Here is a 17110-nt window from a genome sequence, read left to right as displayed (position 1 = left end):
TTATATTCTGTGGCGGAACAATGAGCATGCGTGTGCTCTCTCCGGCTCTTTCGTTTTATTAAAGCTAAAACCCACTGAAGACGCTCGTTTTAGATCAAGTGAGGAGGTTTTACTCCTGTTGGTACAGATTTATACTCTAATAACCCGGGTTTACCAAAGCCTGAACAAAACTCTAACTCAGACCAAACCCTTCAAAAATAAAATAAAACAATTTTGACTCTTATAACCTGAGTTCATTATGAATCAGTAGAAATAGTTCGTCACCTCCCTGTTCACAATTTGATTTAACTAATGCTCTTTTTAGCTTCACACACTCACACAGATGCGTAAAAATGTTTGAAAACAAAATGAATTTAAAAAACACTTTTACCCATTAAAAAAAGAAAGGTAACACAAATCCAACCTGAGGCGTTGAGTGCTGCCGATACATGAGAGTATTTGTGCTTTCCAGTTTGAAACAGGAGCTGAAAGAAGACAAGAACTGTAAAAGTTTATCTTTGGTACAAACATTTCACTAGTTATAGGCATGAGTGAGTTCCGTCAGATCTCAACTTACAGAGAAGATGAGTTTGAATCAGAGGTGAGGGAGGGAGATAAAACATCAGCGATGTGTGATTCTAACACACCAGGGGGATACATGTGGGAAGGTAAAAGCAAAAATTAAATCCAACTTGCTGCTGGGGGGGGGAATGGATGTTGTGATAAGGAATTGATTCAGAAATAATAATAAAAAACATTGGAGGGAGGAGATATTCCCTCACAAATTGCGAAGATGGGTGTGCATCTTTACCCTCTGTGTAACTTCTCCTTCCTTCCCTCCGTGCGTGTGTGTGCGTGTGTGTGTGCGTGTGTGTGTGTGTGTGTGTGTGTGTGTGTGTGTGTGTGTGTGTGTGTGTGTGTGTTTGTGTGTGTGTGTGTGTGTGTGTGTGTGTGTGTGCGCGCTCCAGACAGCTGCAGGTCTCAGGGTTCGAGACAATTGAGTGCGGAACAAAGCGAGAGACATGGAGCCATTTGACTCTGCTTGTCGCCTCGCGTTGCGACACTACGACCCTGACCTCCGGCGTGCGCCCCCCCCCCCCCCCCCTATCACGACACAGAGACTGACGTTTCCTGTTTCGGTGCATGGCGGGAGAAACACCAACGGTGGCGGGAGAGAAACACCGACGGTGGAGCCGCTCGTCTGAGCCTCAGGCCACAGATCAACCCACCGAGGGATAACAAACAACGATTTAGACTGAAGTTATAGAGCGGAAGTCACAGGAGGGGATTCAAGTTGAACTCTTTGTTTTTTCTGTTTGGCAAGGTGGGTTGTTCACCGTTAGACACGTGGAATAAAGTCAGTCGTTTACCTGCAAATTACAGAGTCGTATTACTAAACCATCCCCCTGTTGTCAATTATTAGTCAGACTGTTGAAATAGACAGTGGTGGGAAGTAACGAGGTAGAAATACTTTGTTACTGTACTTAAGTAGATTTTTCACATATCTGTACTTTACTTGAGTATTTCTTTTCCTGACGACTTTTTACTTTTACTCATTACATTTGAACAAAAATATGTGTACTTTCTACTTCTTACATTCTCAAACTGGCTCGTTACTTGAGCAGCGGAGGTTGGCGCCTCACGCCCATACGCCCGGCGCACCTCTCTCTCTCTCTCTCTCTCTCTCTCTCTCTCTCTCTCTCTCTCTCTCTCTCTCTCTCTCTCTCTCTCTCTCTCTCTCTCTCATCTAGGGTTTAAAATTTGTAAAATTCTACATTATATACATTATATTCATATTGTTGTTATAATTTTTCAGTCAGTTGAGATAAATCTTGAGGAGAACCATTTTGGGTTGTTTTGTGTCTGTATGGGCCTACTATAAAGAGCACTTTGCATTTTTAATTTTGGTACTTGTACTTTTACTTTTGATACTTAAGTACATTTCAACACCAGATACTTTTGATACTTCAGTGCTTTTAATATGCGCTACTTTAAGACTTTTACTCAAGTCATTTTCTGACGGGTGACTTTTACTTTTACCGAAGTCACTTTCAGGTAAGATATCTGTACTTTTACTCAAGTATAGCTTTCAAGTACTTTATACACCACTGGAAATACAGACCTATTGTTTTGCTCTTCTAGCTTCTTTCAGCCGTAGAAACGATGGAGTCATGGTCTAACTCTCCACAGCACTTACAAGATCGTGAAGCCTCCGCGGACCTGCCTCATCCTTATCTCTCCGCAGGCCCAAAAGTTGAATCTGTATGCAAGGCCACGGCTGCGGATTATTCAGTGCATTTCCTAAACGTGTGAGCTCTCAGGGAAGACTGTGCAATCATCTGCTATTCAGACACCAAGTTATTGTATTCTAAAATTTAATTTGGGGTTATTTTTTTTCCCTGTTAGCTAAAGAAAAAGAAAGATTTAACTATTTGTTTCCTATTAGAAATGGACACAGTTTGGGGAGAATATGATAAATAACATAAGGCCTTTAATTTTGTTTTACCTGGTCCTTTGTCTCTGTGCTGTCAACGTGAGAATCCAACTTTTTATATTTTTTTTAAACGAAAATCATGAAGTTTAGAAGAACAACACAGATGCAACAATTCGGAGTGAATTCCTATTTGACCAATACATAGACTAAAACAATTATATATGCTAAAATAAGGTCTGCACCATTATTGTAACATCTAGTCATAATAATAATATTGATAATAATGATTGTTATTAGCTTTCAAAATGAATGCAGTTTCAGCTTATGAATTACTTTCCTATTTTAAGAGCTAATTCAATTAACTCCATTCAAAAGTCATATTTTATCAACAATTATATAATGTAAAATTAGGTCTATAACATTATTCTAATATCTTGTCTAATGTATTATTATTTGTTCCGAAGTATTATAATAGATATTTTTAACATCCTTTATAACATTTGTCTTCTGCAGTGTAACTGAGGTCTGTAGGCGACATCTATCCACATTTTTTTTGCCCATGATTCTCTTTCAAAGAATTCACCATAGTTTCGATATTAATCATCACTTGTTTGTCGCCCCCCCCCCCTCGTGCTAATTAATGTAATTAATGTGAAGGGGGGGGGGGGGGGGGTAGTTTGATCGGTGACCCGAGCTCTGACCGAGCGGAACCGGAAAGAATCGCATTAAAGCGAGTGACAGAAGAACTAAAGGGACGATTGGAACAATAAGTAAACACGTAAACACAGGAGGAGACGCTCCCTGTCTCTGTGGGACCTTCGGCTTCCAGCAGACCGTTTCCACTCACTGTCAACTACACAGGCCAAGTGTGTAAAGACCCGCAGTTCTGAGGGGTTTGGACCAATAAAACATGATGTGAAGAAGACAAGAGGAGAGATGAACGAGTTAAAAAGCATCACATGATCATTTTCTTTCTATAACTCCTCAATATTCATGGGGAACGTGTGCAGAGCATTTATTTAAACATAACATCTTTATTTGACCAGAAGAAAGACTTCAGGTGAAAGTCTGGTCTTTAGAATTATAGTTACTAAAGAATGTGGAAAATAGAATAGAACCAGAATTAAGGTATTTATTATGCAGAATGGTGCTTTTTATTATGTTGTGACTTATTTTATTATATCTTTATAATGTCCATCTTATATTATTATAGACATACAGATCCAATTCCCTCACATGAGGCTCTCTGAGCCTGTTAAGGTTCTTTGGTGTTTTTTAGGACAGAGGATGTCAAATCTTGTTAAGCCCTATGAGACAAATTCTTATTTGTGAATATGGGCTAAATAAATACAATTTGATTGATTGAACTTGATTGATACTTTAACTTGTAATATTTTGTATTATATTATTATATATCATAATTAAGTGCAGTGAGAAAATATAGAATCAAAAGTATAAAGTGAACATTTCCCTTTGAATTGTTTTGAAGTAAAAGTAGTATAAAAGGTAAAGGTCCAAATCCTACATAGTGTCTATACTTGTGTACATGTACTCAAGTACTTTTCCATTATTTTTCCCACACTTCATTTAAAACAGAATTTGTATAATTAACAGTTGCCCTTTACCAACATTGTATGAGTTTGGCTGTAAATGAAGGCAGTGTTTGTAGTCCTTGGTCCTAAACGTCACCACTCACACATCGGTCATTCTAAAATAAAACAAATCCTAACTTATATTTTCTCTTTCATTATTAATTCTGTTTTGTAAATTATATTTTCCTTGCACTTGTTGAGTTTGGACTTTTTACTGTGAAGCACCTTGTTACTTATATTAAAAATAAAATCAACATGAGTAAATCTTTACTCACTAACTTCCCAACTCAAGGTTGTAATGTCTCTGTAACTCTTTTGGTAGAAGCTCATCCTGGACACTTTCATCAGTACTCATTTTTGTGAGACAAATCTCTATTTTCTATCTATTTTTCAGTCCACTAAGACAGACAAATATGTACTTATACTTACATCACATAAAAGCTCTCGTCTGGTGCTGATGCCTTTGCTTTCCTCGAAACACGCAGAGCCACAGTGCTGAGTGAGCTCACCTCTGCAAACCTGCAATGTAATTCAGGGTGTTACTCCTCGGTTGGGACACAAGGTTCCCTCTCTGCAGCCGAGGTGCCGGGGGGTTGCTCTGCGACTATAGAGGCTGGACGGGGGCTTAAAGGCTGTGGGGCGGATTGGGAAATGGGACATATTATTTGTCCATGAAACATTATGTGACACAACATGACACCGGGCTATTTGTATGTAAAGGTAAACATTTCAGCGTGACCATTCAACAAGAGCCGACAAGGCTCCTGTCATTGTGGTTTTATACTTGCAGCTGAGAAAGAGGTGTGTTGTGGCACCGTGTGGTGCTGGTGTGTGTGTGTGTGTGTGTGCTTCTGTTCACAAATTTAATCCCCAAAGACACAAGTCACTTGGTCCATTCTGAAAAGGTGTTATCAGGCTTGTTCTCTTGTTCTAGTCTTTTCTGACTGACTGTTGATCACAGAGAGAGAGTGTGTGTGAGAGTGTGTAGTTCATGTAGTTTGAAGTGTGACTGTGAGACTCTCCCAACAGTACTGGTCAGAGTTTGGGAAAATACTACTGGTTTGATGAAAAAGCAGTTTGTATGTGGCCTCTCATCAAACCTGAATGTGGCCTGAACATAAGCTCTCAGCTCAGGTCCACGTTTACAATGAAGAGGGATTGATAGATTGGTTTTTATGCCACTACAGTGTCCGAGAAAATCTGAGAAGCAGATATTCACATCTATCTGATTATATTATTAACAAGCTGCATTATAATTCATCATTATTGGAGCAGGGTAAAATCCAGAATTATTCAAGAATAAAGCAACAAGAAAGTAGGAACAGAAATTAAATTAAATGTTTTTTTCTTTTCCTACCACATTAATTATTTAACAGTCCTTATCTCTTCATTTAATTTTGATACAATAAAATATGAATAGTCTTTTGGAAGCCTTGGGGGTCCAGACCACTGGTTTAAGACACTCACCATTTAATTTCAACATCATCTCATGTGTGCTCCGTAATAAGGGGAAAAAGTGCCGAAAAAAACACATCATATCAAATGAGTGGTGTCCAAAGGGGTCGTGAGTTAGGTCCCAGTATGTTATGTGTCCTATGTCTGAAAACGGCCCTATAGAGAAAGAGAGAGAGGGTGCACAGTAATATTTCGCAAGGAACCATGCTGCAGACGTTTGAGTGTGTGTGTGTGTTTTATCTTTTTTTTTCTGCATGTGAGCTGAGTCACTGATTAGTTTAAGATTCTGTTATAATATTATTTCATCAGTATATGCTCTATTTAGCATATTAACTTCAGAATCTACTGAACCTCTCTGGGTTTCTTACGCTGCGACGCTAATTGTGATATCAATTAGAAAGAATGAAAAATAAAGCATTTATGCAAATGAAACTGGAAAGATCAAACTTTATCTGCAGAGCACTGAGAGGGTCGCTTTGGTGCAGAAGAAAATATGGTGATGGGAGTTTGGGTTAACAAATGCTGTACATCCGGTACATGTGAATGACTCCGGCGCAGAGGGCCCCATATGGGTGATGCATGTGAGCCATTTTTGTTCAGAAGCGCTGATCCAGGGCGAGTCTTTTTTTTTTGTTTAGGGAATTCCTTCTGCCTGGCTGCTTTGATACTGGGGCCTGGTTAGATTTACATACATACAGTAACAAGGAAGCCTGCACCAACGACAGAAAGCGAAGCAGACTGCACTTACAGAACTGAAACAAGCTGATGCAACCACGGCTGGAATCTGCATCCGAGCAGATGCTCAGACAATCGGTTTCAGAGCTGCGACTAACATTCACGTTTTTTTTTATGTATCTACAGACTATTGTCACGGTTAATCAGTATTTTGGTTGAAGGAATGTCAGCAAATTGCACAGAAAAAAGAACAATGAAAAGGTTGTGTCTCATTTCAATAGAAGATGTGGTTACTATGGTGACAGCAAGTGCCGGTTACAGTTAAAAGTAAACGGAGGAATTTCAGAACCCTCCATCCCAAATTCTTTGCAGTCGACACTCTGTCCTCATCTATACACCCGCTAAGTTTAAACTCAATTCACTGTGAAAGTTAAAAAGAAAGACAAATGATAGACAGGTAGATGCATCTGTTTATAGATTGATGGCATCAGTAAATTTTGATATTTTTTACTTTAGCAGGGGATAAACCAATAATCAATTATCTAAATAATCCTAGTGTACTTTTCTGTGGCTGGATTAGGTTTCATAATTTCTGAAGATGCACCTCAGGCCAAAATTATCAATGAAAACAACATTTTATGCTGAAATTTCTGAATTATGGGTTTTGTACATTTGACAAGATCTATACAAGAAATTGAACTGTCCCAAATCAAATGTATAGCCATTATAAAATAATATGAATAAATAGCCAATACTCAAGTCTTAGTTCTAGTCTTCAGACGAGCACATGTGTCAACCATCAGGTGGAGACCATTGCCAATCCAACACAGCAGCTGACGAGAATCCTGTTTTGATAAAACACTTCATCGTGGTGCTGGACGCAGCATCTGCTGCCAAATGGAAGCAGGAGCTACCGTGGCACATAAAAACACCCTCAAATGAGAGCAATGACATGCTTCTTTTAACTCCTAGTCTTCAATAAAGATCATTCATCAGGCAGAACCATCCCTTTGGAATGTGTGATTGGAAATCAGGGGACTTTAAATCCCTGTCCCAGACACTCCATCCATCTTCAACACGCCACTGGGCTGGACACTCGGAGATGAACTGCTGAACCAGATGCCTCCATTCAGACAGCCTCGTCCACCTTTTTTAAAATAATAATAGTAAATACCGGCGATTGCATGGAACCCAGAATCAGGCAGCCACATCACAATTTCACTGAGGCATTGAGGCATCCCAAACCTGCATCCAATTTAGAGAGATATGGGGAGCAGGGGAGGCAGAGAGGGGCCCCCGTATGCACTTCCCAAAAACAAAACAGTTGCAGCATATTAAGTGTGTGTATGTGTGTGTGTCAGATGTATACATGGGCTAAAAGAGGTGATAGTGTTGAGACATAAGGTGCAGCCTAACCTTTGGAAGGAAACAATCCAACTCCATGATGGCCTTTCCTGTGTTGACACGCATGGAGAAACCCATGGAATCAGATGGCATTCACTCTCTGATTCGCTATCAAAACGCCATCCGCTCACTATCATTACAATGCCGATGCCTATAGTTGGTTATACAGAGTTCACAATTATTCTCGTGATATGGGGAAGGAGGAAAAGATGGATGTTAATGCTACACAGTCTGTAGGAGTGCCAGGATGGCATAATTTTGCTATGTGTTATAAATATGACTGATGGCGATAGCTAGTCTGTTGAATTACATTTACATATAGATTTACATTCCCATCAACATGTAATAATAGCACAGGCCTGAAGGTCCATACTAGTCACTCAGACATGCATGCATACACCCAGTGTGCACACAGACATTTTTCTGACATTTCATAACTAATATTTGTGCCTCATTGAGAAAGGTGAAAATGCTGTGCATCAATCAGACTGACAATAAAGTAAATGTGTTGAAAAACAGTGCGAGGCCTCGCTGGACCTTTTGTCTGCAGAACGAGATACGTGAGCTCAGGAGTAAAGAAGTCCAGTTTACAATTCCATGTCAATAATGACATTTTATTATCAGAGTATGCACTTCACAAAGAGAGAGAGAGTGATAGAGAACAAGAGAGGGAGGGAGAGAGACATTATGGGACATTATGAACGGAGAAATTACCTGATGAAACTGTTTGGTAATCCTACAGTTTTAGAAGAACTCTACATCACAGCAGAAAGTTGGCTAGGAAGGCTTTAATATTATAATGTTGATGGGGGATAAAACCAATATTGATGAAACCAGCAGTGCACAATGCACAGACTCAGAACATACCAAATCCCCTCTGAAGATACCAAGCTAATGTCAACACAAATTAAAATGACTTTTAATGTCTTCAAACAAACACAAATGTGTTTGTTACTTTTTACTAGTTTTCTCATCATTCACATAGAGTTCCATACATTTATGTTTGTTCAGGAGACACAATAAAATTATGACTAATTGTTGCAGGTCATTTTTGTTTTTGTTTTGCATGTTTGCATTTCTTTCAACGTTCATTTAACCTTCCTGTCGAAACTGAAAATGTGAAAACAAGAAATGTCCGCACACCAGTCGAGGTTCCCACAAACTTTTGAATAATGTGTTGTTACTTTCTGAAACTGAAAATGAAACAAGGTTTGTGTGAACTTGTGTATTTGCCCTGGTGACCTGATCTGTTCTGTGATTCACCGGTTAGGAACCCGTGCACACATACTTAACACATATAATTATAATGTGGCAACAGAAACTGTGGTGCACACACATTGAACCTTGAGTTGGTTCGGCTACAACAGCAGAATACCACAGGAGTTCCACTCCTGTCCGGCACCAACAGAAACCTGAGGTTGCAGTGGGAGCAGACTCACCATAACTGGAAAGTTGAAGATTGGAAAAACTTATTCTGGTCTGATGAATCTGAATTTTCCTGAAGTTCACAGGTGGTAGTGTCGAAATTTGATTTCAGCAGCATGAATCCATGGACCCAACCTGTTCTCTGTGAACAGTCCTGGCGGGTGGTGGTGTAGTGGTGTGGGGGGGTGCAGACACACTTTGGGACCCTAATACCAGTCAATTATAGTCTCAATGTCACAGACTTTGAATATTGTTGCCGACCATGTGCATCCCGTTATGGCCGCAATTTACCCATCTTTGCATGGCTAGTTCAACAGTGATGATACACTCTGGCACAAGGCTAAAGTGATGTCAAACTGGTATTTCAGTGGCCCTGTCACTCACCAGATCTGAGTACAGTAGAACACCTCTGAGATGTGGTAGTTAGGCCTGAACACTGCAAAGACTAACGACATGGTCATTGGTTTAAGAGGTTATCCATCCCCCCCACCACCGCAGCCCTTCATTAAGAGCCTTTGTATTGAATGTGTGGAACAGTATAGGTATCTTGGAACAGTCATTTACATCAAACTGAAATTTGATGTAAATACTGAGGTAGTGTGTAAGCAGGGACGGCAACGGTTGTACTTCCTGAGGAAGTTTAATGTTTTAATATAGACAGAAAAATTATGTCCTTGTTCTACAAGCCCTTTATTAAACTGTTTTTATTTCCACTATTACTGCCTCCTATGGATATTTGAAACCTAGGGGGAAACTTCTTTATTTGTTTTGTGAAGGTGGCTGGTAAAGTGATAGGTGTGTTTCAGAAGTAGTGCATGCGTTTTACAGCATCAATGTGTACGGACAAGTCTGCAGAAATAATGTAAACTATTGTTCAAAACTCTGCAGAAATAATTGTAACTGTTGTGCAAAAGTTTGCAGATATGATATAAACTATTGTGCAAAACTCTGCAGAAATAATGTCATGCATTGTAATTATCATGGGGCAGAATCTCAAAAGATTTTCAACCCATGTGGTTTTGTGATGCTGTTCTAAAACAAAACATACAAATTGAAAAATATTAATTGTATTTAATGTTTCAATTTGTTTCTGATTGTTAACTTGGATTTTCTGAAACTTTGAATAATATAATCACTCCAGTCCAGAGAATATAGCGCGACTTGAATACTACCCAGTGAAACGTCATGGTCGACCAACCAATTACGAAGCACAAACCCGGAAGTGGTTGTCCCTCTGGCTCTGGATGGGCGAAGCAGGAGCAGCCATCCTCTCCTCTTTACTTTATAAAGGTGAGCTCCTGTTCTCCGACATTTAAAGTGAACCCCCCACAGTGATGTCTGGGACTAGAGCGACTCGGGCTCTGCGTGTTCGTTTAATTTCGTGCGTGTTTGTGCCTGTGGAGCCTCATTGTTTACATCCGACCCGGCTGCTCAGAAACACGTGGACCCACAGGAGGGTCACATGCTAAGCACGACCTGTCGACATGTGGGAATAACCCGACACTGTCTTTCCTCTGGGACGGGTTTTGAGTTATTCTGTCATTGGGGGCGAAATATTGATTCAGACACGTAAAGCTGGAGTCACACGAAGCTAACGTGAGCCTCCAGCTACCTGCTAGCTAGTTAGCATTATCCTAGCTGCAGCTAGCACAATGCTAACTGCAGCCTGAGTGGATTATAACTTAACCAACACACGGAGATTCCTGCTGTTTGTATTGTGAGCTGGTGAGCGGTGTCCTCTGGACCTCGGGCTGTCACCTGTTCTCTTGAGCAGCCAAACAATAAGACATCACTGCATCTTCAAAACAATGAATTTATCCTTTAACTCTCCCTGTCACCTCTCCTGAGGACAGACAGACAACATGCTGTACAGACTGTAGAACAGAGACTACACTATGAGTCAAATATACACTATACAGTAATGAAGGTGAATAGACAGCTGATGTCACAGTGTCCATTAAACTTATGAATCATTTACACAAACAGTTGTATATATTATAGATCTGTTTCAGTCTGTATTGATATGCAGAAAGGGGCTTTGTCATCAGAGGTGTCCCCCCTCCAGGAGAAGTGCTGAGTCATTGTACATGATTGTGACTGCTAGGGGTGGGAATTGGCAAAAATGTGACGATTCAATAGTATTGTGATATTTGGGCCACGATTCAATAGTATTTCCAAAAATGAGGAAAATAAGACTACTCAACTCACTTCAAATGTCACATTTAATTCTGTGAACAACATTGTCTTCTACACATTAACTGAAGTGCAAAAACTTTGTCCTTGAACATTCAGGACACAGGACTTTTGTAATTTCTGAATAGGACACCTCACATGAACAGTGAGCTCCCAGCACATAACTTACAATTATTTAAATACAATACAGTAACATAAAGCAGACATAATAGAGTAACATAAACCTGAGAATAATCATATAAATAAGAGTAACCTAGAGCTTCAATCAACTTGAGAAAAACAAAAAAATGTGTACTACTAGAGTCCAGTCCAGTTGGCTGCAAGGTCATGACCCAAAATGTTAAATTCATTTGGGAATATTGGCATTTTTGTTCAAAAAAAGGAGTTGGTCAACATGCTCAGATGTTAAAGTGCTCCTCTGGGCCGTTACTATATCCCTTGCAGTGGAGAACATCCTTTCTGCATACACACTAGGTATCTTTTAAACTCTGAAACTCTCCTCGTCATGCTTTTCCAGCCAGGGGCTGTTACATATATAATTGTAAATAAAGTATTAAAAAAAAAAATATTGCAATACTTTGTGCTACAGTATCGATATAATCGCGGGCGCAAAATATCTCGATACTGAACAGAATCGATTTTTTCCCCCACCACTAGTGATTGCACCTGAAAGGAACAATTCCCTCTATCGTTCCGTGTCAGCTCCACAAAGCTACTGCTGGAGATGCTCTGCTTCGTGACCAGCTAGATGTGACATGTTCTTCATGATGTTCTACAGTTTGTTGTGTCGCTGGCTCTGATGCAGTGAATAATATTGCACTTGTCACAATCACAACAGACTAGTAAAAGATCTGGAACTTCTAGATAAGCTGCTTCGTGAAGTAGCGTCTGCTCTGTCACTTCTTTTCCAGTCTGGACTATTGCTCAGGTAGACTTGACTCCATGTTTGTTGTTTCCCTTCATCTCTCCAAGATGGGAAATGGTGTTTGAAATCATTCCTGTCGAAGCGGTGACATTAACACAATCACCAAACACTGGTGGTGACATGATGACTCTGTCAGTCAAGCAGCATACTGTATAAACAACGCGCTTATTTAATAGTCAAATTGTTAAAAGAAGAATTGGGAGAAAAGTAGAAATACAACACTAAGTGAAGCACTAGGGTTAGTAAATGGCCAAACAGTCACCGGTTGTAAAAGATGCTGAAATAAGTCACTTAAACACTGTAGAAATGAGGGAGTGACTATTTCATTAGACAACACCATAGCTGGAATTCTACTGGTTGGAGCATTTTGACTGGGAACAGTAGCAGCTTCAGTCTGGGGAGAAGGACTCAAACTTGAGCACCATCTGAGTGCAGGCAAAAAAAGATTTGAACCCGAGCAGAGAATATTTTTATGTCAGCCAGAGCTATTTGAGTAAGAGGTCAGTGAAATACAAATGATGCCCTCTACAGAGTCTGAGAAATGATGACATAATGTACCAAACACAACTTCTATAGTGTTTGATCCCCAAACAATCGGTACATTACACTTTAAATCCTATATTTGACATCAATAAAACATAAGATTTAGGCACAAAATATGCTTAAATGATCACAAATAAAATTGCTCATTATGTTGAATGACTCCTTTTATAGTATTTAAAATTATTGTTATTGATTCATTCAAACAAGCTATACTTTAATGTAGTTGATGGTCGAGATGAAACTGCTTTTGACTGAATCCTACGCTTTTGGGTAGTTTAATCAATAACATCATTTTTTGTGTGTAAATCCTCAATCTGCAAAGCAGTCTCTACGGCTGAAAATAAAATGAATTCCTATCTCCCCCTGAAATGCAGTGGAGTATAAATGTAAAGGATAGTCTAATCAATGCTGGATGTTTGAGGCCGATACTCGTATAAGTGTTCAGGAGGTACTGCTGTAATTTACACCTGTGCTTTTTCTAGCGGAACATGTCAAATTGTGTAACACGGAAATGTACGTTTGAGATGTGAGAGATCCCATTTTTACAGATGCAAGCGAGCTAACAGGAAGAGATATGAAGATGTTGAGTGCAGTTTGTGTGTGTTTGCATGCTTGTGTGTGTGTGTGTGTGTGTGTGCGCTCATACACCCACATATTCCTGAGCTGGGCTGTAATTAGTGACTGAAAACACCTTTATTGTTGGACCGTGACTGTCCAGTACTTCAAATTCCAACACTGTAAGACACAGTCAGTCATTTGTCAGGTCCAGGTCCATGTGCGCTGCTTAACTTCAAAACTGTCGCACAGCCTCACCCCAGACTCCTCTTTCTGTCCCTTTAATCCCCGGTGGGCAGCTTGTGACTGTCTAGCGTGGCGTTTCAACAGTGTGTGCGGTCTGGGAGCCAATCATCTCCAACCATCATGGCACAGACACGCAGGACTGGACAGAGCAATGGGCCAATGCTCCCTCTCTGCTCAGTGTGTGTCTGTGTGTGTGTGAGTGTGAGAGGGAGTTGGAGAGGCAGAGCTTGGGAAAATTAGCAATCTAGTATGTTTTAGAGAGTGTAATAAGTGAATGATTTCACTGTTTCTAGAACAATCAATCCAAGTGCACCCCAGATTATGTCATGTCAGGTGTATTTTGAAATTGGCAGCAAACAGATGATGGACCTGGATCTAAGCTGTTTACAGGTTTATAAAAAAATCAGCACAACTGAACCATGCTCTGTTTCAGCTTTGTTAACAAGCCCTTATGGATTTCAGAACAGAACCGAGAACTGTGCCCTTCCTGTAATGGATACTGTCTTGTGTCCACTTCACCGCTGTAGAAATTGTGTAGATAGTTTCACCAACTTTTTGAAGTTAGCTTCTAAAGATGATTTTTTTTTTAGCAATTAATCAATGGGTTTTGTCAAACGGTCTGAAAATAATTTAATAAAAGCCTCTCACATTTTAGGTAAAATCTTTAAATTTATCAGGTCTTGTCTGACCTTTTGTTTTAAATATTTAGTTTAGTGTCATGTGTCAAAAGAAAGCTTTAAATCCACATATTTTTCATGCTAGAACCTACAAATGTTTTGCTTTTTTGCCTAAAAACAAATGGCTTTTGCAAACTATTATATCTACTGTTGCTTATTAATTTTGCAGCAATCATTTAAGTGAGCAATTCATATTAAACATATTAAAGCAGTGACAGTTCAGATTTGAGCTATGATTTTAAATTGGAGACCGAAGAATCAAAGATATTAATATAGGTGAAACAATTACAATACAACAGTAGAATTGACTTTTTAAAATATTTAGAGCAAACCTGTTACTCAGACAAATTCATACTTACCTTTGTCTTCTGAGTCTGAATTTATCGTCAGATTTCATCAATATGATTCGAAATGGCCACAACTCCAGAATTCAAACACTAATTATGACATTACACTAATTTCTAATAGGATGAAACAATGAGGTGATGACATTTAATATCTAAAAGGTCAAAGGTCAACTTCACTGCTGCATCATAATCTTTTTTAAAGCAATCATTCGGGACCAGAGGGGAAAATTGTGATTGTGTTTCCTTCCATTTGATTGGTTTCAGGGGCTTATAAAAGCAAGGCTGTAAATTATAGTAATAATTGATTTAGAAGTCTCTGTTTTCACCTGCATTACTGAAAACATACAGAAGCTTTAAGGGAAGAGCTAACTGAGAGCTGCAGTGATAGTTTATTAAACTTATTTATAATCTGTTAATGATTCTGCTAAAGTGGAAACTCTGCCTAGAAATTTGACAGTGATGTAAAATGTTCCCTGTTTTGAAAATTTGCTGATACAATGATTCATTGAAATACAGTTAATCAATCAACAATCTTGCTGGTTGAGAGGATCTTTTTTTTAAATATTTTGCTTTGGGGTTTTTAGAAACCTGTGATTGAAATTTTACTTTATTTTCTGATATTTTATAGATTATAGATACGTTGATGAGCAGCTATATTAAGTATACATCATTAATACTAAATGTACAAAAGAGTCTTAAATACCAATTTAATAAAATATTATTAAGTTATTAAATGTCACAGGTTGATTACTCTGACCCTATTTTTTGTTTCTCTTTTTATCACTGCAGTCAGCTTCAGCCCCTGAGTTCACCGTCACCCCTGGAGTGTGTGTGGGTGGATGTGTGCGTGGATGCTGGGGAGGTGTGAGGGTGTGTGTGTGTGAGGGTGTTCCGGGGTGATGTACTCTCCATATCAAGGCCGTGAGGAGTTGGAGGATGATCTCTACCAAGAGCAAGACAATGATGACTCTGATGGGTCGGAGGCCTACAGTGAGATGGAGTTCCGCCTCTACAGCCAGCTCCACTACTCCTCCAATGCTGGGGACATGGAGGACAGAGGTGAGACACCGGAGGACCAGGACAGCCAGGAGCCGGAGGTGACGGTAGATGCTGACGGAGAACCGGCACCCACTGAAGATTGTGGACCTCCTTCATCGGAACAACAACTCCTGAAGAAGAAGAAGGTGGGAGAGAAACGTGATAAGCAGAAGAAGGGGAAGAGTGATCCTAAAGGTCATAGGTCGTCATCTTCAGTCTTTGAGGAGGTCATCGTCATTGACTCCAGCCCGGATGTTATCTCTATCTCCGAGGACGACACTGCTGACGATGAAGGCGTCTGTGTCATGAAGGGTCAAGGGTTGCACCGGCTGCAGACGTCCACCCCAACACATCAGGTAGAGGCTGAGAGGGATGCTTGGATTGCTATGAACGTAGATGTCTTTGTGTACAGACCTGGTCATATAGTAATTTTATATCAGTTATAAAATGCTTTGTCCACAACTATGCTAGTAAAACTCTTATAATAGTAAATTATTCAAACACCCGTTCAACTGTACATTTGCAGGAAAGCTCACAGAGAATCCTCACACTCCTCAATGTTTCAGCCACAATTTGCTCAATGGGCTGAAGGCAAGTTGTTATGAAGAAGCTTGAACTAAGGCTGTTCACAAAATGTAAAACCAAATCAGTCATGTATCCCAAAGTTTGGAAAGTTCTTGTTGACTTATTGGCTGAGACAGTAGCCCCTCCTCCAACTCTCGTACCAGCCCACCCTCCTTCTACCAACGATAACTAGACAGCAGTGACTACTGACTACACATCAGCCTTGAGAGAGAGGAAAACAGAGGATTAAGAGGAGATACTCTCTATTTTCTTAGTTTTTAATTTAAGTGACATGATTCATTTTTATGAAGGATTAAAATTGTAAATGTGTTCCCAGGGAGATATTTGACCTTTTAATGAATCACAAAACAATGTTTTGTTTCCTAAGATTATAAATAACTTCAAATCCTCTTTTGAATTTATCATGTTCTGCACAGTAATACAAAAGAACTAATAAGAGGAGTATCGGATGGTATTGATATAATTCTTGTGAAAACCTGCTCCTCTTTAGGACTGTGTCCTTTAGATCCTACATCATATAAACCACATAGTGTAAATGTTAAAGCTTATGCCTCATTCTCACAGGCTGCTGATTCATTCCTCACTGCTGTAACATAACTATATCTAGATGAAATTCAGATGATAGTTTGTACTTTAGGTTCTGTCCTCCACTGTTCAAATTGGACATTTGCCAGCAAGGGGTATTTTAATGTCCAGGGGAATGGTTACAGCAAGCAATGTATCTATGGCCTTACAGCTATTGTTTTAAGACGGACTTGAACCTGTCCTTAAGCAGGACAATTAGTGAATCCTTGATTTTTCTCCAGTGGCTAAGAAAACATGAGACATTCAGTTGTCCTTTATTCTCAGCTGCCCTAGTTAAGCGACATTGTGTTTGTTAAATTATGTTTTTGACCAAACATTAACCACTTAGGCAGGTTTATGTTCCCTGTTCTCTGAATTAACTGTGATTACTGCTACTTTGTCAAGCTACTGTCCAGTGGCCAGTTCAGCCAGCTGACTCATTGGTGTTGAGCTGCAGAAATAAAGTGTGGCAA

General features: G+C 39.6%; 1 protein-coding gene across 2 annotated transcripts in view; it reads left to right on the top strand.

The window, feature by feature from the left end:
• Positions 1-10185: 10185 nt before the first annotated feature.
• Positions 10186-17110, top strand: part of zcchc7 (zinc finger, CCHC domain containing 7) — a 47276-nt gene continuing 40351 nt past the window's right edge. For both annotated transcript variants that reach the window (XM_061089299.1, XM_061089298.1), the window contains exons 1-2: positions 10186-10254; positions 15240-15844. In XM_061089299.1, the coding sequence (XP_060945282.1) occupies positions 15350-15844 (495 nt within the window). In that variant the 5' untranslated portion in view covers positions 10186-10254; positions 15240-15349. The remainder of the gene's footprint in view (positions 10255-15239; positions 15845-17110) is intronic.

The sequence above is a fragment of the Limanda limanda genome, chromosome 2 (genome assembly GCF_963576545.1).
Source record: "Limanda limanda chromosome 2, fLimLim1.1, whole genome shotgun sequence".
In the NCBI taxonomy this organism is placed as follows: domain Eukaryota; kingdom Metazoa; phylum Chordata; class Actinopteri; order Pleuronectiformes; family Pleuronectidae; genus Limanda; species Limanda limanda.
Note: the sequence above shows the minus strand (reverse complement) of the source record. Positions and strands in the feature narration are given on the sequence as shown.